Source organism: Telopea speciosissima, chromosome 6, assembly GCF_018873765.1.
Source record: "Telopea speciosissima isolate NSW1024214 ecotype Mountain lineage chromosome 6, Tspe_v1, whole genome shotgun sequence".
In the NCBI taxonomy this organism is placed as follows: domain Eukaryota; kingdom Viridiplantae; phylum Streptophyta; class Magnoliopsida; order Proteales; family Proteaceae; genus Telopea; species Telopea speciosissima.
The window spans coordinates 8,755,377-8,779,095 of record NC_057921.1 but is presented as its reverse complement, the minus strand read 5'-3'; the positions used below and the strand labels follow the sequence as shown (position 1 = coordinate 8,779,095).

The 23,719-nt window shown below is 47.2% G+C and overlaps 1 protein-coding gene and 2 long non-coding RNA genes across 3 annotated transcripts; 2 read left to right on the top strand and 1 right to left on the bottom strand.

Annotated features, from left to right (window-relative positions):
- Positions 1–635: 635 nt before the first annotated feature.
- On the top strand, positions 636–1,154 carry LOC122665431. The gene is made up of 2 exons (XM_043861581.1): positions 636–942; positions 1,053–1,154. Exons 1-2 carry the CDS (start codon positions 715–717, stop codon positions 1,152–1,154), a joined length of 330 nt encoding a protein of 109 aa, XP_043717516.1. The 5' UTR covers positions 636–714.
- A 64-nt stretch (positions 1,155–1,218) lies between these two features.
- LOC122665167 lies at positions 1,219–21,237 on the top strand. Its single transcript, XR_006333448.1, has 3 exons — positions 1,219–1,326; positions 11,478–11,482; positions 21,224–21,237. It is a non-coding gene; the product is annotated as an uncharacterized LOC122665167 (long non-coding RNA).
- LOC122665168 lies at positions 3,059–21,930 on the bottom strand. Its single transcript, XR_006333449.1, has 3 exons — positions 21,603–21,930; positions 12,790–12,792; positions 3,059–3,083 (listed from the first exon to the last, which is right to left on the bottom strand). It is a non-coding gene; the product is annotated as an uncharacterized LOC122665168 (long non-coding RNA).
- Between the last annotated feature and the right edge of the window lie 1,789 nt (positions 21,931–23,719).

Here is a 23,719-nt window from a genome sequence, read left to right as displayed (position 1 = left end):
TTTGCTAAAGAGACCTAACTTAGGTATCAGAGAGTACCCTGCCGGAACCCATCGACACTCATCTCCCTTGTCTGTCTGTTCCTCTGTGCAACAGCACTCCCCAGAGGACCCACCTGGAGGTTTCATGACACAACACGGGACATATGAATTGAGAATATATAATGGAGGAAGATAAGACACATGTCACAAGTTAAGGCCACACCTTGATGGTTAATCTCCTTACAATTTGCTCAATTTTAGGACTGCACCGTTTAGAGCTCGTTTAAAAACTATCTAGAGTTAAACATACCCACAACTTGGTTAAGGCCAAATTCTAGTACCCGATTATAGCCTGAGAATGATTGAACCCGATCGAGCCCATCCAAGCCTGATTAGATAAACAGATGATCATAGTGCAGGCTTCAAGCTTGGTTAAGCCTGATTAGGCCCGACCGAGCCTGACCGAGCTTGACCGGTTGGCAAGAATAGTTCTATTAACCATATAATATAACAACTCTAAAAGGCAGGGAAAGACCGGCATTATTGGTGGGGCTACGCCTGCGAAAGTCCCAGTCCAATATTAAAATCGTGGTAGAGCCCAGATCATCCCAAGCCCAGTCTGCAGCCCAATCCCAATGGAGGGGCGTACATCTTCTATTTAACTCTCCACGACCTACTGAACCCAGAAGCCTTGAGGAGAGGTTTTGCTTAAACCATTTGTAAAATACAGAAGAAATGCAGAGATGGTGTGGAAAGTTTCCATTTTGGGCTCTTTCTTCTTCGCCAAATCTTCCATCAATATCATCTTCTCGTCGTCTTCTTTATTCCGCTCCGCAGTTTCGTGAGCCACTTTCATTTCCTTTTACCGAAACTGCTTTAAAGACGTTCTTTGGTTATGCTTCTTCAAGGGCTCTTCCTCCATTGTTGGATGTAGGGTTTCGATCTTCATCTACTCATTTTTTGGTATGTATTATTGCTAATTGGTTTGATGTCTTCTGGGTATTTCGTTTTGTGTAGATTTGATTGTTTTCTTGAGCTATTTTGTATGTATTTGCTGCTTTGACTAATTTCAGTTGAATCAAAGGCGTTACTTTTCGTCGAAGGAGCGGAAGAGAAAACCTGTCACTCCTGTTACTTTCAAGTTGAAGAAAATTAAAATCAAATCCTTCTCGTAGGTTCACTGTTAGTTTCTAGTTTTTGGGGGTTTCTTCTGAGCCATTAAATCTTTTTCCATAATTTGGTATTTTTTAATCCCTTCCCAGATCATTCAAGCACAGATTTAAAACAATGAATGATGGTACGATTCGGCGATGGAGGGCAGGGAAACGACACAATGCCCATTTGAAGGTATGTCAATTTTACTTTCTTATTCTAGTTTTTTATTTTTGTATATCTTTTTCTGGTTGATTATATGTCTTTTGAGTTCTAAAGGAGGTGGTATATCTAAAAGTTTTATAATTTAAAATTATGACAGATTGTGGCTTGAGACATTAGAAGTTACTTCGTGTATCTTCTTGCTTTGAAAAAAGATATATTGAGGCTTTGATTTGTCATCCCCATGGCGTAACTGTTTGACTGTTTAGGTCTTAGACTGGGCCTGAGTTTGCCTTCAATCGGATCCTACTCACCTTATTTCAGCCATCTCTCAGAGCTGAGCTGTGCTGGTAAAAAAAATCTGAGAGGTAACAGTTTGGAAAAATTTAGGACTAGTTAGATGGGTTTTAGGTAATAGGATTACGTTCATAATGTGGTTGATTGTTGACAGAATTTGAGGCTTAAAGCAATTGGAATTAGGATAGGGGCCATTGGTTGGTGAGATGGTAAAAGCTTCTGCTGCCAAGGTTATGATGTGGGTTTGAGTTTGAGGGTGGCTACTTTGTGCCAAAAATGTGAAATGTTAGGAGCAATTCAAATCCACCCCTCAAGGGCCCTGCAAAAGCGGAATTTACTTTGGGTTATGGCCCTTTAGTGCCATGACGTTGGATGGCATGAAATTTGAAGGTACAAGGACTTTTATTTTTGGGGTGGGGAAGGGTGTAGGAGGAGGCAGGGAGGACTGGGGTTAAGTAAAGATGCTTGGGATTTATCTAGCTAGGTGAAAGATAGCTCAACAAAAGGAAAAGCAAGAGCTTTTTATGGGGAGAATAAAGAAAAAAAATACCGTTCTTTTATATTCATATCTCTTTAGTCCATTAGTCTATTTAATGACCAGAGGGATTGTAGAGTCTAGGGGGACACGTGGAAAAGTAGCAGGCAACAACAACAACAACAACAACTCAGCCTTATCCCAACTAAATGGGGTTGCCTACATGGATAAAAGTGATAAATGAAAGATGGGAAATGAAAAATGAAAGTAAGAGGAAAGAGGATAGCCCAGTAAATCATGAAATTCTTAGCTACCTGGTGTCAACAACGTGGATCTTTGCCCTCCAAAAAGCTCTATCTAAGGTCTACTTGGTACAAGACCCAGACTATGCATGTCATTCTTCACAACCTCACCTATGGTCATTTTAGGGTTGCTCTTAGCTCTTTTAGCTCCTTTGATCGAAATCAGATCGCCCCTCCTTGCTGGGGCATCCTCAGGCCTCCGTTGCACATGACCAAATGATGCAGGATATTTGAGGGCTGCTCCTACTCGCCCTAGCCCAGGCCCAATTAGATACTCCAAGGGATACCATCTTAGGCCCAAGCCCAACCCTACCAGCCCTGCATTTAGTTTTTATTTTAGTTATTTTTGTAGAAGTAGTTATTAGAGGACAGTTATTGCTGTAGAAGTAGTTGTTAGGGAGTTTTTTCTGTAATAATTTTTTTTTTTTGATTTTGAGTTTTTAAAAGACTATATTTTGAGAAGGTTGGAAGAGAATTGAATAACCAAAAAATGAATTTAGTTTCTAGCTATGTGCGTGTGCACCCTTCTTCCCCCCCTTTCTTCTTCTTCCTTTGGTATACCTTACGGCCCTCATCAATTCTCCCCGACTTGAAAGAATTCATCTCCGGTGAATGAAAATTGATGAAGTGTTTTAGTAATGATGGACTGATTTGCTGCAAATCTTTAAATGTAATTCAAGTGCTTTCAGGTCTTCCTTTCCAACGCACTAAGAACTCTTTGGATTCTTCATTATGAGCAGAAACTATCATCTCATCAATAATCTCCCCAATCTCTTCAGCTTTCTGTTCAAATTTTAGTATAGGAGGTATAGATATGGGTTATTCCATAGGAATAGGTATAGTGAACAGGGAATTATCTGGATCTTCCAGATAAAATGAAAAAGGAGTGGGTGAATTGTGGTAGGAAACAAGGTCCTCTACATTAAATATATTGCTGATTCCCATATCAGTTGGCAAATCAATTATATAAGCATTAGCATTAATTCTTTGAGAACCTTGAATGGACCTGCACTACGAGCGTGTAATTTGCTTGCTTTTCCTTTAACAAAACGTTGTGGTTTAATTCTCACCATGACCATATCACCTTCTTGGAACTCTTAAAATCTTCGACGTACGTCCGCTCTAGATTTGTATTGATCATTACTTATAGATATTTTGCGCTTTATATTTGCATGTAAGTTATGTATATGTTGCGCAAAGGACTCAACTGACTAGGACACTCTAGAACCAAAGACTACAGGTATGAGGTCTATGGGTGCTCTGGATTGATAACCTAGACATATCTCAAAGGGTGATAGGTCAGTGGTACAGTTTATAGATTGGTTTTAGGCAAACTCAGCTTGGGCTACGACATAATCCCAACTAGTTAAGTATTCACCTATAAGACAACGTAATAGGTTTCCTAAACTCCTATTGATTACATCAGTTTGGCCATCAGTCTGGGGATGGAAAGATGAAGAAAAACGGAGTTTGGTATTCATCATTCTCCACAAAGTTCTCCAGAAGTGACTGGTGAACTTAACGTCCCTATCAGATACTATTGTCTTAGGAAAATCATGGAACTTCACAATCTCATGAAAGAACAATCTTGCAACAACAAATGCATCGTGGGTTTTAGAACAAGGGATGAAATGTGCCATCTTCGAGAAACGATCCACAACCATAAATACATAATCTTGGCTTTTCGAAGTTCTAGGTAGACCAAACACAAAATCCATGCTCAGGTCTTGCCATGGAGCATGTGGAGCATGTGGTACAGGAAGAGGAATGTATAAGCCAGTGTTTTGCTTACGTTGTTTAGCAGTTTGACATGTATAGCACTGACTCACAACTCTAGCAACATCCTTTTTAAGAGTCGACCAATAAAATCAGTCTTCTACAAGGGCAATGGTCTTATCTTGACCAAAATGACTAGCGATGCCACCATCATGTAATTCCCAAATCAGAAAATCTCGAAGTGAGGTCATGGGGGAATAAAAAGTTTGCTCCCTTTAAAAAGGAAGCCATCCCTTAAGAGATAATTAGATTGACTAATAGGAGTGTGTTGCTGTTCAAGGAAGCAAACAACTCACTAAATTCGGGACAAGTGGGGTATTGCTCTTTGTCCTTCTCAAATCCTACAACCTCTATACTCGTGGTCTGGAGCTATGTTGAAACTCGATTCTTAGCATTGATAGGAGAAATGATCATGCTCCTCCTGCTAAATGCATCAGCGGCAATGTTCGTGACACCAGGTTTATGTTTAAGTACAAATGTGTACTCTTGTAGAAACTCAACCCATTTTTTATATCGCGGGTTTAGCTTCTTTTGTGCACATAGGTATTGCAAAGCCTAGTGGTCAGAGAACAACACAAATTCATGCGGTAAAAGGTAGTGATACCAATAGCGTAAAGCTTGTACAACCGCATAGAATTCCTCGTCATAGGCCGACCTAGTAGGCCGAGCTCTTCGGCCGATCTCTGGCCGCACGGTACGGCAGATCAGTACCTACCCAAAGATCCCCCATCTGGCCGCACGGTACGGCCTCGATTGGAGCACTATAGCGCGGCCAAGCTCACACAACTAATGATGACCCTCAGGTCATACGGGCCGAGGCCGAGCTCCTAAGCCGAGCTCTGAGGCCGAGCTCCGAGACCGAGCTCTCCACGAAGGCTACCATAATGCCCCACCGGAGATCACGGCACCACGTCAGCACCACCCTAGAATCACGGGATAAGAATCGAGTCACGATCTCATCACGGTACTGAATCACACTCCCATTAGGACTCTTACCTTAACAAGAGTTCGACCCCGAAAGAAACTCTCCACTCCACTCCGCTCCGCGGGGAAGAGCCTTACCAAACAAGGACTCTTATCATACTAGGACTCCTCCAACCGCCTCATCTCCCTCTATAAATACTAAGGTATGGAGCTTTATTGCTCATCTCACTTTTACTAGCTGTTACGCTGTTACACTGGTGATCTAACTTTAGCATCGAAGAGTCGTAGGCCGGAGCCACACCGGCTCTCCTGTGCTCATCACTTGGTCTTTACAGGCTCATCCGTGGGCGAACCAAGCATCGGAGGTTTCCACACGCAATAGATTTGGCGCCGTCTGTGGGAACGACATCAGCAAGCCATCGTCGTTTCTACCAACTTCAAGAGCAACAACAATGGTGCACAAGAGATCAGGGCAGCATGGCTCGACTTCCCGTGGGGATGAGCTACAGCCCGTTGTGCAGGTGAGGCGATCACCGCCCCCTAAAGCCTCGCGGCAGGGTGCGTTCGGAAGACCCCCTCGGGCAGGGGGTGCGCAGCCCAGCACCGGCGCCGCGGTCAATCCCATTCCCCCGCCAGAGGGTGGGAATGGCGGAAGTGTGCTAGACACAGCAGCGGCTGACCGGACACAGGTCGAGCCAAACTTGAACGGGCTGGGCCTACCAGCGCCGCCGCCCTTACCGGAGAATTTGGACCCCGAAGCCCCGGCAAATAACCGGCAAGTTATGTACTTACAGCTACAGATGCTCCACACCAACGAAATGCTGCGTACTTTCATGCACCGGTGCGCTTAGAGAGAAACTTGCAGCAGAATGGTGGCTGGGGTCGGGCCGAGCCTAGCCGGGCCGCGTCATCACACGTCTCGTTAGAAGACTCCTCCACGCCCTAGCAGAGGCGCTCGACGGGATGAACAAGAGCATCACCGAAGCCTGGGGGCAGGGCAAGAAATCGAACCAGCAGGCTCGATAAAGAGGTCGGTATTTCCCGGTCGGCTCAGAGAAGACGGGCAGCCGAGGGGAATCCGAGATCAGGGGAACGAGTCAAATGGGAGACGTGTTGTGAGACAAGAAGGATCTCGCCATAGCCCCTGGCGTCAAAGCCCGCCTCCCCGAGAACAGCAACAAAGGAGCCCCCGTGGGTCCAATTTCCAGGTGGAAAGAAGAATAAGGAGGGATTGTGCTGACCGAGCCAACCAAAACGGCCGACCACAGCTGGACGACCAAGCATACCGACCTCGAGCGGAAGAACAAAATGGCCGACCTAGGCCGAGCGAACAAGACAATTTGTACCGGGTAGATGAGCCGAACGGCTGTGCACCTGAAACCGAACTGTAAAGGCAGCTACGAGACTTAGCCGAGCAGGTGGAGGGATAGAAAAAACAGGTGACCCCGGACGCCTATTCACTAGTCGGGCGACACCCTTATACTCTTGTGATCATGACCGCGCCACTACCGACAGGGTTCAAACCTCCTCCCTTCGACCGGTATGACGGGACGACCGAATCGATGGATCATATCAACTACTTTAATGCGATGATGACCATGTACGGGGGAACCGATATTGTTTCTTGTTGGGCTTTCCTTGCATCCCTCAAGGGCGCGGCGACTTCATGGTTCTCCTTGTTGCCGTCGAACTCCATAACAAGCTTCGCTCAGCTTTGTCGAGCCTTCGTCACGTGCTTCCAGAGTAGTATGAAACATACGAAGACGACGGTCAACCTCCTCAGCGTGAAGCAAAGGTCTGACGAGTCGATCTGAGCATTCGTCTCCCGCTTCAACAAGGAATCCTTAGACATCAAGGATCTGGATGAGGCTACGGCCCATACTGCGATGAGCAATGGGCTCGTCGACAGGGACCTCATCAAAGACTTTGCCCGGAAGCCGACCAGAAACCTAGTCGAGCTCTTGGAGAGGTGTAATGAATTTGCGAATATGGCCGAGGTCCTTCAAGCCCGGAAGGGAAACGAAGGCCGAGCCGATAAGAAAAGGCCGACAACCAATGATCGCAAGGAGGATAAGCGACCAAGGACGGATCGCTGAGCTGATAGATCAGACCGAGCTCGGAGCCTCTATTACACCCCACTGAATACCTCGCGCAAGGAGATTTTGATGCAAATACAGGATGGCAGGTACATCCGCCGGCCCTGACTGATGCAAGCGGGGTCATCTCGGAATCCCAACAAGTATTGTCAATTCTACAAAGACACCGATCACGACACCGATGATTGCTATCAGCTGAAAAGAGAAATCGAAGAGCTGATAAAAGCGGGCCACCTGAAGCGATGTCAAGGGAGGCCGTGAAGAGCGTGGGGGTCGGCGATCTGAAGATCGCGATCAAAGGAGAGCCGAGCCGAGGCCCAAAAATAGGCGAGCCGAGCGAGACGCAGATAAAGCCCGAGCTGAGAAGAAAGAGGACTGATCTGGGCCGAGCAGTGACAAGGGAGCTCCCATATACACTATCCTCGGAGGGGCCGGACAAGAGTCTACTCGAAAGGCCAAGGCAAACGCGCGGTTCGTCGGAGTCGCCGAGATGCCCACCAAAAAGCTCAAGCCAGCGGCGACGATCTCCTTCACCGAGGCTGACCTCGGAGGTATAAGTTTGCCTCATGACGATGCTTTAGTGGTGTAGGTAGAAATTGTGAAGAGACCCGTCCATCAAGTATTGGTCGATACCGGCGCATCCGTGGATCTTATGTCGCTAGACGCGTACCGACAATTTGGCTTCGGTGACGAAGCGCTCAAGCCGGAGGGCACCTCACTTCACGGGTTCTCGGGAGCTGCCGCGACCATCAAGGGCTTAATTGACCTGCTGGTCACGATCGGACAAGCTCCATGCCAGGCGACGATCCAGGTCAAATTCATGGTAGTACGGTCGGTAGTGGCTTTCAACGCCATACTCAGCCGCCCATCATTGACCGCTCTCTAAGCCATCATCTCACCGACGCACTTGAAGATGAAGTTCCCTATCGAGAACGGTATCGGCGAAGTCCGAGGTGACCAGAAGAAGGCACGGGAGTGCTATGCTACTTTTGTCAAGCAAAACAAAGGAGTTCGAGGAATGGCAATGTGCGTCGAGCACCTCCCTGAGGATCAGCGGGATGAGCTCATCGAAAGGGGAGGACGACCCGTGGAAGACTTGACCCCATTCCCCCTCAGCAAGGAAGACCCAACAAAGGTGGTCCAGCTTGGATCATTGCTGAACAAGGATCAAAGGAATCAGCGTGGAAATTTCTTAAAAGCGAACGCCGATGTCTTCGTCTGGTCGGCTGCCGATATGCCGGGCATACAAAGGCATATAGCTGAGCATCGACTCCACTTGGATCTGAACCGAAAGCCGATCCAGCAGAAGAGAAGGAACTATGCCCTTGATCGAAAAGCTGCAATCAAGGAAGAGGTAGAGAAGCTCTGCCGATCAGGGTTCATCTGAGAAGAAAAATTCCCGACCTGGTTGGCTAACGTCATGGTCCCCAAGCCGAACGGGAAGTGGAGAATGTGTGTCGACTACACCGACCGCAACAAGGCTTGTCCAAAAGATGAGTACCCGCTACCTCGGATCGACCTATTGATCGACGCCACAGCAGGCCACGAGATGTTGAGCTTCATGGAAGCATATTCCGGCTACAACCAAATCATGATGCACGAGGAGGATGAGCCATACACGGCATTCCGAACTGACCAAGAAAAATTTTGCTACAAGGTCATGCCGTTCGGATTGAAAAATGCCGGAGCGACATACCAGCGGCTCGTGAACTATATATTCTGCGAGCAGATCAGAAGAAACATGGAAGCCTACGTGGACGACATGTTAGTGAAGAGCTTGAAGGCCGAGCACCACTTGGCTGACCTGGAAGAAGCCTTTGGCGTATTGAGGAAGAACCAAATGAAGCTGAACCCCGCCAAGTGTGCATTCGGCGTGACCTCGGGAAAGTTCCTCAGCTTCATGGTCTTTGTCAGAGGCATCGAAGCCAATCCGGCAAAAATCAAGGCCATCCAAGAGATGAGCCCTCCTAGGACGATCCGAGAAGTACAAAGGCTGAACGGGCTAGTGGCGGCGTTGGCACGATTCATGTCGAGGTCGGGCGACAAGTGTCTGCCGTTCTTTAAGGCCCTCAAGAACATCGGGAACCCGAAGGACTTTGTCTGATCGGACGAATGCCAACAAGCGTTTGAAGAGCTGAAAAAATACTTGGAGAACCCGCCTCTTTTCAGCCGACCCGAGCCAAAAGAGGAGCTTCAAGTTTACTTAGCCGCTACCCCGATGGCGGTCAGCGCAGTGTTGGTTAGGGAAGAAAGCCGAGCTCAAAAACCCATATACTACATCATATTGCACAAGCCCGACGTGTCAGGTCGGCTGATCACCTGGGCGGTCGAGCCGAGTGAGTATGACATAAGCTATAGCCCGCAGGCCGCGATCAAAGGGCAAGCCCTGGCCGACTTTGTCGTCGAGTACACAATGCCAGACCTCGGGGTCGAGGAAGAGAAGACAGCAGAAGATGCCAATACAAAAGCTGAAATCGACCCGACCTGGACCATGAATGTCGACGGCTCCAGCAATTCCGGAGGAAGCGGAGCTGGCCTGATCCTGGTGAGCCCCGAGCGGTTTCGGATTCAATATGCCCTAAGGTTCGAGTTCCCCGCCTAGAAAAATGAGGCCGAGTATGAAGCCCTCCTAGCCGGACTTCGAGTTAGCAAGGCAATGGACATAAAGCGGTTGAAGGTGCGAGGAGACTCCCAACTCGTGGTTAACCAGGTCAATGGAGACTATAAGGCGAAAGACGAAAGGATGATAGCTTACCTGAGCCGAGTACGGGATCTGATCTCCGAACTCGAGCACTTTGAGATGACCCAAATACTGAGAAAAGAGAATGCCGCGGCTGACTCCTTGTCAAAGTTGGCCGAGGCCGACCTCCAATATATGAGCCGATCAGTGTACATAGAGATCTTGGAGAAGCCATCCTTGCAAGAAGAAAGCGTAAAGCACATTGAAGAGGACGGGCCGACCTGGTTGGACCCCATTGTCAACTACTTAGAGAATGACCAGCTCCCGGAGAACTGAGACGAAGCAAGAAAGGTCAAGATCCGAGCTGCCAAGTACACCATGATCGACGGAGTGCTCTACAAAAGAGCAATCTCGGCACCTCTTCTCCGATGCCTTGGACCAAAGGGAGCCGAGTACGCCTTGGCCGAGGTACATGAGGGAATATGCGGGAGTCACATGCGTGGCCGAGCTCTGGCATACAAGATACTTCGGCAAGGATTCTATTGGCCAAGAATGCAAGAAGAGGCCATGAGGTATGTGAAGACGTGCGAGAAGTGCCAGCTGTTTGTACCAATTCTGAGCCGACCAGCAACAAAGCTAACCTCAATGCTGAGCCCAATCCCTTTCGCTATGTGGGGGATGGATATTCTCCGAGATTTCACCCCGGCATCGGGAAACAGGAAGTACGTGGTGGTGGCGATCGATTACTTCACTAAATGGGTCAAGGCCGAGCCCCTGGCAACCATCACCGAGAAGAACATGGAGAAGTTCTTCCGAGATAAGGTCATCTGCCGGTTCAGACTACCAAAAGTGCTCATCACAGATAATGGCATGCAATTCAACAACCCGGTAGAGTTCTACGAGCACTTCTACATTGACTTCCGACTCGTCTCAGTAGCTCATCTACAAGCAAATGGACAAGTAGAAGTGTCCAACCGAACATTACTCGCCGGCATTAAGAGAAGGTTAGATGAGGCCAAAGGAAGATGGGTGGAAGAGCTCCCAAGTGTCCTATGGGCATATAGGACGACGGTAAGAACACCAACCGGGGAGAGTCCTTTTCGCCTCGCTTATGGGACCGAAGCCCTCGCCCCAGTTGAAGTTATGGCATTGTCATACCGAGTGCTCAACTTCGATGAGAAGACCTATGAAGATGGGCTGAGAGCCAACCTTGACTTCCTCGACGAAGTTCGAGAAAATGCCCTACTCCGGAACACGGCATACCAACAGAGGACGGCAAAGTACTATGACTCAAGAGTAAAAGAGCGGCACTTCCGTCAAGGGGACCTCGTCCTCAGAAAACTCAGCGCATCCCAGCCAAGGCAACAAGGAAAGTTAGTACCAAATTGGGAAGGCTCGTACATAGTCTCCATGCAAATTCGCCCAGGGACGTATCGCTTGCAGACTCCGGGGGGCAAGAAGGTACCAAGACCTTGGAACTCGGAAAATTTGAAGAAATTTTTTCAATAATTTCCTTAAGTATCTTGCTCGGCAAGGTTTATGACGAGCATATTTGTATTCAGCTTCGGCCTCGACGTTTGATTCAGTAAAGCAAAGTCTTTCTCCACCACTTGACGTATTTGCTAGCTCCAAAGTCAAAGTCATAAGACCGGTCCTCATAGACCTGGCCGACCTTAAAGACCGACCTTTATAGGTCGGCAACCAAGTCATAAGACCGGTCCTCATAGACCTGGTCGACCTCAAAAACCGACCCTCATAGGTCGGCAACCAAGTCATAAGACCGGTCCTCATAGATCTGGCCGACCTCAAAGACCGACCCTTATAGGTCGGCAATCAAGTCATAAGACCAGCCCACAAAGACTGGCCGACGTCTGAACCAACAAGAGCAAACTCTCCCCATGGCCGAGCTGAACAAAGTCTAAAACTAAGCTAAGGCATTACGCTCAGCCAGGGAGGTTGCTCGGCCACGCAGCCGCTTATGTGGTAGCCGATCTGATCTGACCGCTGGGAACAACGAATTAAGAAACCAAGGCGAAAGTCATCCTAACCTTGGACATGGCATGGCCGAACCGACGACCTAGTAAAGCATGGCTAAAAAACAGCCAAGTCTTTAAGCTCGGCTAACGGAACGGGTCGTCAGCTCGGCCACAACATCAAATGGAACAACATACACAAGGAAAAGTAGGCTAAAATTGCCGAGCTAAAACACAGACAAATTTTGAGAAAAAGAGATTTTCATTCAGTATAAGCTGACTGCTCAGCATGGTTAAAAAGTGGGCAGTTCGGCCCAGCAAAAAAAAAAAAAAAAAAAAAAAAAAAAAAAAAAAAAATTTATTACATGTTAATCTCCTCGGCAGCAGATTTAGAAGCGACCTCGGCGACCTCCACGGTAGTATGCTCGGCAAGGAGGTCTTGGGGCTCAGCGTAGAGGGCGAGGGGGTCGGCCTACGTAGGGTCCTCAGTTGGCAGAGCCTGCGTGACCTCGGCGCCCTCCTCATCTCCCAACTCCTCAGCAAAAGTGGTCGCATCATCGTCAAAGTGCGAGACATTGAGATCGGGATAGGCAGCCTTGATCTCGGCCAAGAGATCAGCCTGACCTGCCTCAAAACCATCGGCCTAAAGAGGCTTCCTGATCTCATGGCATACGTCAGTGTACTCCTTCGATTGGAGGTAGTCGTTGATAGCCTCGTCCCGAGCCAGAGCTAGGTCCTCCTTGGCGTTCTCCCTCACCTCGTCGAGCTGGGCCTATAGAGCCTTGACCTTCTCCTTCTGCTTGGTCACCTCGGCCCTAGAGCTCTTCACCTCGACCTCGGCGGCAGTGAGGGTCTCTTGAGTCTCCCGACGCCTCTGAACGGTATCTTGAGTATCCTGGTAAGCCTTTTTACACTGGACCCCCAAGGAGTGGTTCTCGGTCAAGAGCCGCTCAAAACGAAGCATGGTCTCCACTGCCTTGGTGAAGCCCTACAAGAAAGCATTAGAACAAAAGTCAGGTCGGGTTACACAGGTCGGATCTAGTCACAAGAGCCGAACAGGAAACTTACCATATTAAAGTCCTGAAACAAGGTGGAGAGGAGCTCGGGGTCGGACAGCGCCTCGAGCTTCTCCCTGTCGGCCGGTAGCCGACCTGTGTCCAGCCATTCCTTGGCATGCGCGGCCGACGTCAATGCTGAGTCCCCTGGGAAGAGGCGCCAGGTCGGCCTCACCGGAACGTTGCTGGCCGAGGCCCTCCCCAAGACATATCTGAAGATGTTGGGGGGTAAGGCCATGGGCGGAAGACCACCACTCGTCAGATTGACCGAGAGCTTCTGACGTTTGGTGTCCCTTGGCGGGCTCCTCTCGCCTTTCCGACCTTTTCCCTTCCTTGAAGACCCCACTGGGTCCGTGCTCTTCTCGGCCTTAAGGCCGACCACGGCGTCTGACGGGCTCGGCAACACAGCCTTCCCCTTGGAAGCCTTAGAAGACTCGCCCCGGGACTTCTTCTCGGCGTTCTTCCTCCGGTCCGCAATGGTCTCGGCCCTGAGCCGAGCTGAATCCGTTGGGGGAATATGGCTGACCACTGCAAGAAAGACAAAACGTCAGAAACAAACCAAAAAAGAAAAGAAGACTAAGTAAAGGGGTCGGCTCGGGCGACAGAAACGGGCCCGGCTCGGGCTCCTACCAGGGGTCATATGCCACCTTTGAAGGAACCCCTCGTCCTGAAGCTGGAGGACATCGAGGGGCTGACGCTGGGGGATCAGGTCGAGCGAGGTCAGCTCATTCTCGGTCAGGGGCAGTACCTTGTTGACGTTGTTCAAGTTGATCTCCTTCCTCTCGGCTTGGAGAGGGCTGTTTGGAATGGAAGCAAAGAAAAAACGAGGCTTCCAATACTTATTGAAGCTCGGCGTACCGACCAAAAACTTGTGGCCGCCCAGGGCCATACTCTTCCCAGATCGGCGGTTGAAATAGTACCACCCCTTCTCTGGAGACTTCTTCAAGAAAAAAAGCCGAGAGAAAAGCGCCACGCTTGCACCTCGGCCCATCTCGTAAAACAGGGCGTAGAAGCCATACACGGCCAGCCAAGAGTTCGGCACCAGCTGACCTGGGGATAGGTGGAAGTGGTCCAAGATCTGGTCTACCAGGCCGAGGACGGGGAGCCTGAACGCGTACTTGAAAGGCAGCTCGTATAAAGCCACCTCGCCGGGCCTGATATAGCAGGTCATCTCCCCTGGGTTGGGAGCTCGGAGCTGGATGTTCTCGGGCATGGCATAGGTCGTCCTGAGATAGTTGAGGTCGGTATCCGTGATCGTGCTCGGGACGGTGTCGATACTCCCTTCTTCGGGCTCAGGGGAGTCAGCGGACGAGCTGACCAAACCAACCCCCACTTTTGAAGAATCGCCCTCACTTGACTCCTCATCATCGGACGAGGACGATCCAGAGCTCTCGGCTCGGTCCCCGGCAATTGGTTGGGCCACAAGGCCGGACTCCAGGGGCAACGAGTCTACTGTGGGAGAACGAGCGGGGAGCTCTCGGCTCGGACTCGCGCCCTCTGCCGCCCAGGCTAGTAGCTCACCCATGTGACTACTACCAACTGACATACTGGGCGGAGGGGACTTACTGGTTGAAGAAGAGCTGAAGACGAGCAGAACACGAACGAAGCAAAAGTCTAGCTGATCACGAACCGGAAAGCACCGAGCGCTGCAGAGCTGAGAAATCCGAGCTTACCGAGAAGTCAATAACTTGGAGCAGTGAAGAGTGAACAGGGAGGAGTTGCCTATTTATAACTCTTGGGCTGAACTGATCCAACGGCCAAGGAGAGCTCAGCATAATTCAACGGTCCAGATCAAAAGACAATTCGAATTCCCGAGCCTGCCATAATGACTCTGCTGACGTGGCACTGACGCCCAACTGTCAGACCGTACAATGTCAAATCCTCGACAAAATGAGCTCGGCTCGGCCGCAAGAATCTTTCAGACGAGCAGACCAGGAAACATCATTCATCAGTGCCTAGCCGATCCCTGATGAGTGGCGGGCCTGTGATAAGGCATAAAACACCCCACCAATCGGAAGCTGCCACATGGCCGAGCCGAGGTCATGCCAAGAACCGAACCGAGCTCAGCGGAAGACCGGGCCGACCCGATCTTCGACAAACCTTACTGCTTGGCCGAGCTCGTTGGACACATCCAAGTCAACCGGACGCTGAGCCAAACTCGTACGGGTCCGACGAGGCCGACCTAGTAGGCCGAGCTCTTCGGCCGATCTCTGGCCGCACGACACGGCAGATCAGTACCTACCCAAAGATCCCCCATCGCGGCTGAGCTACACGCCCGCCGACCCCATGGTCCGAGCCTACGCAGGTCGGCCTCGATTGGAGCACCTTAGCGCGGCCAAGCTCACACAACTAATGATGACCCTCAGGTCATACGGGCCGAGGCCGAGCTCCTAAGCCGAGCTCTGAGGTCGAGCTCTCCACGAAGGCTCCCAAAACGCCCCACCCGAGAATCATGGGATAAGAATCGAGTCACGATCTCATCACGGTACCGAATCACACTCCCATTAGGACTCTTACCTTTACAAGAGTCCGACCCCGAAAGAAACTTTCCACTCCACTCCGCTCCGCGGGGAAGAGCCTTACCAAACAAGGACTCTTACCATACTAGGACTCCTCCAACCGCCTCATCTCCCTTTATAAATACTAAGGTGTGGAGCTTTATTGCTCATCTCACTTTTACTAGCTGTTACGCTGTTGCACTGGTGATCTAACTTTAGCATCGGAGAGTCCTAGGCCGGAGCCACACCGGCTCTCCTGTGCTCATCACTTGGTCTTTACAGGTTCATTCGTGGGCGAACCAAGCATCGGAGGTTTCCACATGCAACATCTCCCCGCCCTTTTTGTGAAGTTTCTACTCTTTGTTTGATGGATTAAAGCCATCGACTCTGAGAAAGGAGTATATCAGTTTATTCCTTTACTCTCCAAATGTACTCTACCTGTTTGATTTTATGTTTTAGGGTGCTGGTTACACAAATCAAGTGGTATGTTGATGTTTATTGTAAGCAGCGAGCTCCTCTTAAAAAGTGAAGCGAGCCTATCAGAGAAAGCCGTTGCGGGCGTGACGCGCGCTTCCGTTTTTCAGCTGGCTTCAAAGTGCTAGTTGTAGCGTGCTAGCGCGCGTACTCTTCTGTGGCGCTGTTAAGCCCATGAGCCTTGTCTTCCCTCCAACGACTAGCTTCCGTTTCTTGTTCCGGTCCGAGAACTAGGACGCTGCCCTGCCACTAGACTGAAAGGAGAGGACTTCCGCCTGTGGTGTGGTCCAACCCTGGGAATTTCATTACCTCATCTCCCCCTGATTACTCAGTGCTCCCTGCTGCTTCACTGGGCTTTACCCGTCCCCGGCGTGGACGGTAATTCGACAATGCAAAATCGAGACTCTTCTAACTATTGCTTTCTATCATTCCCACCAGAGAGTCAAATAAGGAAAACCTTCGGCCGCTACAGGCCGACTTTCACAGGTCTGTCGTGGGACTTCCGGCCTGCTTCTTTTCCTGGCCAAGGCTTTCATCCGCTTAGCGTGCCTTTCGGGTATGAGATTCACTCTTTCAACCGTAATATGCCCTTTGTTCAACTATAAGGCCCTTTCTTTCGGCGACCTGGCTCGCTTTATTTCGTTTACTGAACTCGATTGTGTTTCATTTCAAGAGGTGGCTCCCTATTCAGTGCTATGCATGGTTCCTTGGTAACCTCTAGTTTGATCAGGAAAAGCATGGAAAATGAATCTGCTAATGAAGGTTACAGATTCGGTCAAGAAGATAGAAGAAGGGATGGAGTTACGCAAGGAAAGACATAGTAGTTTATGAGGTTCGTTCAGAAGCAAGAGATAAAGCCAGTCAGAGTAAGTCTCTAGCTGCTTAATTATATTTTCAATGGGATGGATAGGGTTACAGAAGTCTTACCCATACCCTCATGACTCCTAGCATTTGGTAGTGAAGGATTTCTGGTCTGTTGGATCGATTTTTTATTGCTGTATGGGCTTCGGTATGACTAATTGAGATTGATATTCAAAGATATATATGATCGCCAGTCTCTCTTGCTATTTTTGGTTGTTTTGAGCTCTGTTGGACTTTTTTTTTTTGGTGATTGATTGTTGAGATTTGTTGGGCTGTTTGGCTGTTTGATCATTGGTCTCTCTTCGATAGATTTTGTTGGTGGCTGGATTGTTCTTTGTAGCTGTTTGGACTCTATTTCTGGTTTGTTTTGGCTGTTTGGACTCTATTTCTGGTTTATCTTTGGCTATGGCTGTAATGGGAGAAACATCAAAGGATGCTAAGTTGGTGACCGAGGTTGTATCCTCCTCATCAACCTATCTCACATCGTAGAAGTTGGAAGGGAGTCGCAACTCTCAGCAGTGGCAGAAAATTGTCCCTAGTTTTGACAGGAAGGGGTGACAAGAATCACTTAATACGGGTAAAGCCTGCAGGGATTGATGAGTCTTCTTGGGAAATTACTGATGCAAGGATTTTGGGCCAAATGTTCCATGGACAACAACATTGTTGATTTGGTCACTCATATTAACACCGTCAAGGACTTATGGGATTACTTGGCTGTGTTATACTCTGGACACAACAACCTCTCAAGAATTTATGAGCTGTCTCAAGAATTTTACCGTGTTGATAGGAAGGGTCGTCCGCTTACCCAACACTTTGCCGATTTCAAGCGTATGTATGAAGAGTTGATGCACTGCTGCCCATCACCTTTGATGTGACACAAATGCAAAACCAGCAGGAACAGTTAGCTGTTATGAGTTTTTTGAGCAGCTTGGGACCCGAAATTGATTCGGTTCTATCTCAGATCCTTGGTGGGGATAGGGTTCCATCGCTTGCAGACACTTTTTCTAGGGTTCTTCGTGTCCCGAGACAGTACACGAGACTCTAGCACTGTTGATAGCATTGCCCTTGTAAGCAGTGGCCGTGTAGGAGGCTGTGGCTCTCCTAAGAATCAGCCCACCTCTGTTATTTCCTCATAAGCCCATACTCAAGGCGTGACCGATAAATTTGAGAAAGCTGGTCCTAGACGAATGGTGTGTGAGTGTGTCATCATTATGGTAAACCTGGCCATATTCAACGTTCTTGTTGGAATTTACATGGCAAACCACTTATTCAAAGACAACCCACACTGCTAGTACTGAACTAGCATTCCCTTTTGTGTCCATAGAGGAGCGCCGTGTGACTTTGACCATGACCGAGGAGGAGTATGCTCGGTATAGCCAGGGGAAGGCATCTCAGGAGGCCTCTTCCACTGCTACTTTTGTCCTAACAGGTAATGCCACTGCGTGCTTCTCCACCTCTAGGCCCTAGATTATTGATTCCGGGGCGTCTGATCATATGTCTGGGATGTCAGCTATCTTTTCCTCTTTGCATACCTCTTCTTTTACTGTTACCCTTGTTGATGGCTCCTTTGCTACAGTCAAGGGTACAAGCACTGTTCAACCTACTTCTACCATTTCTTTATCTTTAGTTCTATATTTACCTAAGTTCCCATTTAACCTTTTGTTATTTAGTCAAATTACCAAGGTATATAACTGTTCTATAACCTTTTTCCCTGATGGTTGTGTCTTTCAGGATCTCTAGACGAAGAAGACGATTGGTAGAGGCAGAGTATCAGGGGGCCTATATCTTCTTGAGGACACGCCTTCTGTTGCCTGTTCAAGTACATCATCCCCTCACCAGATACATTGCCGTCTAGGGCATCCCGCTTTACAGAGTTTGCAGAAACTTTATCCTGGTTTTCATTCTCTTTCTGCTTTAGATTGTGAGTCTTGCCAGTTTAGGAAACTCCACCGTGTGAGTTATTCTTCTAGAGTCAATGAACGGGCCACTGCCCCTTTCTCTTTGGTTCATTTTGATATATGGGGTCCTTATCTAGTCTCGTACACACTTGGGTTTAAGTATTTTGTTACTTTTGTTTACTATTCTCGTGTTACATGGTTATATTTACTGAAATGTAGATCTGAATTGTTTTCTGTCTCTTCTACTTTTGTTGCTGAAATCAGAAATCAATTTGGTTGTTATATCAAAGTTTTGCATAGTGACAATGCACGAGAATATTTTTCTGCTCCATTTGATGTTTTCATGACCACTCATGTTATTATTCATCAGTCTTCTTATCCTGACGCACCTCAACAAAATGGTGTGGCAGAACGGAAGAATCACCATTCGATGGAGGTTACTCGGTCCCTTCTCTTTAAAATGAAGGTGACCAATTCCTTTTGGGTAGATGCCGTTCTGACTGCATGTTATCTCATCAATTGAATGCCCTCTTCATTGCTGAAAGGTGATATTCCTCATTCCTTGCCTTTTCCTTCTGACCATTTATTTCATTTGCCCCCACGTGTTTTTGGGTATGTTTGTTTTATTCGGGATCACACCCCTGGGTTATCCAAACTTGACCCTAAATCTCTCAAATGTATTTTTGTTGGCTACTCCCGTGTTCAGAAGGGGTATCGGTGTTATTCTCCCAGTCTTTCGGAAATATTTTATTATTGCTGATGTCTCTTTCTTTGAGTCTCAATCGTATTTGGATACACCAACTATTTCATCTACTTTGGATGAGGAGATTCCCATTTATGTTGTTCATTCTCCTATGTCTGTGCCTATTTCCCCTGCTCCTGTGCCGGTGCCTCCTCCACCAGTTTCTGTACCTATGCGAGTTCAGCTTGCAATTTGCAATGTTTATGGTTGTCGTCTAAGGTCGGAAGCTGCTGCCCCTGGTGATCCTCTACCTGCTGCCACGTCTTTGCTGTCTGAAGATTCTACACCAGTCCCTATTCCTCCATCTTTAGATTTGGATCTTCCTATTGCTCAGCGTAAAGGTAAGTGTCGGTGTGTTCCCCATCCTCTTTTTGCTCATGTTTCCTATTTTGGTTTGTTTACTTCCTTTCGCGCTTGGCTGTCTACTGTTGGCCTGTTGCATCTCATCCTATTCTTCAGAACATTGCAGAGGCATTATCTAGTTCTGGTTGGAGGACAACTATGGAGGGGAATTGCTAGCATTGGAATATAATCAGACTTGGGATCTTGTTCCTTTGCCACCTGGGAAATATGCTATAGGCTGTCGATGGGTTTATGCTATCAAGGTTCATGCTGATGGCTTCCTTGCTCACGTAAAGGCCTGCTTGGTGGCCAAGGGCTATGCACAAGTTTATGGGGTGGACTATTCTGATACCTTTTCTCCTGTTGCTAAACATTCTTCTGTTTGGGTCTTGATCTCTCTTGCAGCCACTCATAAGTGGCCATTTCACCAATTGGATGTTAAGAATGCATTTCTTCATGGTGGCCTACAGGAGGAGGTGTATATAGAGCAACCTCCCGGATTTGTTGCTCAGGGGGAGTTTGGCCTTGTTTGTAAACTGAAGAAGTCCTTGTATGGTTTGAAACAGTTTCCCAGAGCCTAGTTTGGTCGTTTCATAGAAGTAGCCCTTGAGTTTGGCCCATCTCAATGTGACAGTGATTACTCTCTCTTTTATCGAAGGACCAACATAGGCAAAATTTTCCTTGTGGTATATGTGGATGATATAGTGATTAATGGAGATGATTCTGAAGGAATTAAGAGTTTGAAGTCTCATTTACAACAGAGGTTTCAAACTAAGGATATAGGGAAGTTAAACTATTTCCTAGGTGTTGAAGTGGCTCGGTTAAAGAAAGGTATATCTCTATCACAGAGGAAATACACTCTTGACCTGCTTATAAAGATTGGGATGCTAGGGTGAAGACCTCTTGATAACCTAATGGATCCTAATGCCAAACTTGTTGCTGAAAAGGGAGATGTTCTTGATGATCCAGAGCAATATAGAAGACTTGTTGGGAAGCTCAACTACTTGACTTTCACTAGACTCGTATTGCTTTCCCAGTAAGTGTTGTGAGTCAATTTTTGTCATCTCTTTGAACTTTTCATTGGGATGCTGTCATATGAATTTTGAGATACCTTAAAAAGGCTCCAGGGGATGGATTAGTATATGCTAGTCATCGACATGGGAGAGTTGACGGGTTCTCAGGTGCAGATTGGGCTGGATCACCTGTTGATAGGAGATCAACTATAAGGTATTGTGTGCTTGTGGAGGCAACCTAGCCTCGTGGAAGAGCAAGAAACAGAGTGTAGTGGCTAGATCAAGTGCAGAGTCCGAATAGCGAGCCATGGCACATGCAACTTCTGAATTGGTTTGGCTGAAAATGCTATTGATTGAGCTTGGGTTTGAGGATCCCTCACCCATGTAGTTATGGTGTGATAACCAGACAACAATACATATTGCCTTGAACACATTGTTTCTCGAAAGGACCAACCATATTGAGGTAGATTGTCACTTTGTTCGGGAAAAACTTCTGCAGGGAGTGATCTCTATTCTCTACAAAGCATATCAAAACAGGAGAGAAACTTGCAGGCAATTTAACTAAGTCATTAGGAAGTGGGAGGGTTGATTATATTTGTAACAAGCTGGGCATGATTGATATATATGCTCCAGCTTGAGGGGGAGTGTTGAGAGGGTGTAGTCCCTCCCGAGATTAGCGTCAAACCCTTTGGCGCTAATATCGAGAGATCTCCTCTCCTATTTTATTTTATTTGTTGTTACTTAACCTTTTTACCCGTATTTTCCCAAATCCCCTTTATATGAAAATATATTGAGCTCCTCTCTTGTTAACGAGAGATTGCTCTTTGGCTCTCAACTTCTCTTCTCTCCTTCTCCTTCTTCTACCTCTCTTCATTCTTTATTTTCTAGTTTATATACATTTACCATTGAATGGTCTAAGCACCTGATTCATAATTCTCATAAATGTGTTAGGTGCATTGGTTAAACCAAATGGTATAATCATACATTCCTAGAGACCATCCTTCGTCTTGAAGGCAGTCTTCCACTCATCCCCTGGTCTAACTTTAATTTGATGGTACCCGCTCTTCAGGTCGATTTTTGAAAAGATATGCGAGTCAGCCATCATATCAAGCACATCATTAAGTCTAGGTATGGGAAACCTATATTTGATTGTTATCTTGTTGATAGCTCTACTATCAACACACATGCACCAAGTTCCATCTTTCTTTGGTGTGAGCAAAGTAGGAACAGCACAGGGATTGAGACTTTGCCTAAAGAATTCTTTTGGAAGCAAATCATTGACTTGACGACTTAATTCAGCACTGGAACCAGATCAATGGCGTATTGAATGTCACGCATTGTAGGTAACTCGTCTGGTAGTTCTTCAAGGAACACATGGTCAAATTCCTTTAGTAACGGTTGTACTATTCTAGGAGCCTCAGTGAATGGGTTTGAAGAGTCAGTATCACTCTGCTTGGCAACTAGAACATAGAGAACCTTGGATTTCTTGCATTAAGACTCAAGTTGTTTCTGGTTTAAAATGTTGAGTGTCTTCAGGGGGGCTTGTTTAGAGGTACTTCCTTTGTGATCTGGAAGTTTTACCTTTTTTGGGAGACTAGGAATCAATCTAATTTTTTTCCCCCTTGAATTCAAAGATGTAGGTATTAGACTTTCCATAATTGATAGCATCTCGGTCATACAGTCAAGGCCTACCAAGGATAATGTGAGCGACATCCATCTCTAGAACATCACACCAAACTCTATCCTGGTAATCAGCAAAATGTAATGGAACTAAATACCTACAATTGACTGGGATAGTAGATTGATCTACCCAAACAACTTTGTAAGACTTTGGATGAGTTTCGATTTTGAGTCTCATTCGAGTAATTGCACTCTTGGAAACCACATTCATACAACTACCGCTGTCGATAATAACGCGGCAATTCTTACCATTGTGGCTGGTGTAAGTAACAAAGGTATTGGTCCGCCGCCAATCATCCTCACTCTTTGATTGTGAGATCATACATCTCATGACACCAACCCTGGAGGGATCAATGAACTCATCCTCCTCATCAAATATGATCTCATTGGGAATGTAATCCTCATACTCATCATCTTGGCTATTTTCTTGGTCATAGTCCTTTGGTTCTTGACCTTCAACATAGAGGTTCCTATTGGGATAATCCTTAATGTAATGTCCAAACCCCTGACACTTAAAACATTTCTGCTGATCAACCCTCTTAGGACCCTCTCCTAAGATGCTTTTCCCCTTATTATCAAATTGACGCTGTGGGTTTGCAGGAGGCTTTGAAGTACTTGAAAGGGGTTTTCGGAAACTAGAGTCTCCAGTTTGGAAGATTTTCTTTTGAGGAAATGTCCTCATTGAAGCTTCTAACTCTAGAGCTATCCGAAATGCTTGGGGAACAGTTCGCACCCAATGAGGGAACAACCTAGGTGAATCTCTCTTTCTCAAATTCTTCTTTCCTCTTATTTTGTTCCCTCCCCTGTTCTGGAAACCCCAAGCCAGAACTCCAAAATACTATACAACTACCTTATCCTCGTTACCATAACATCCACTGAACCCCTTTAACCACACGATTGCGACAACCAATCGTTCCATATTATTCCATCTTATCCCAAGTTGGAATGACGAACAATACCGAAGATGCAGCAATAGTAATGGCGTATAACTTCGACATTCCACTGAACAATATTGAGAGGACATGTTTCAAGATTTCATCTCCTTTTCTTATACCGGAGCTTTTAAACGGCATAAATGTGCAACAGATGGACTGGTTTCCTGGGTTTATCCAAACTTGAGGTCAAGTTTTTTTAAAGCAAGGGAGAGTTGATGCAGGATATTTGGGGGCTGCTCCTACTAGCCCTAGCCCAAGCCCAATTAGATACTCTAAGGGATACCATCTCAGGCCTAAGCCCAAGCCCTACCAGCCCTGCATTTAGTTTTTATTTTAGTTATTTTTGTAGAAGTAGTTATTAGTAGACAGTTATTGCTGTAGAAGTAGTTATTGGGGAGTTATTTT

Bases quoted from the DNA above. Each gene is read 5' to 3' on its own strand.
- LOC122665431 (XM_043861581.1), top strand. From the start codon at position 715: ATGCAGAGATGGTGTGGAAAGTTTCCATTTTGGGCTCTTTCTTCTTCG. The intron at 943-1,052 runs GTATGTATTATT...GACTAATTTCAG, and splicing joins CTTCATCTACTCATTTTTTG to TTGAATCAAAGGCGTTACTT.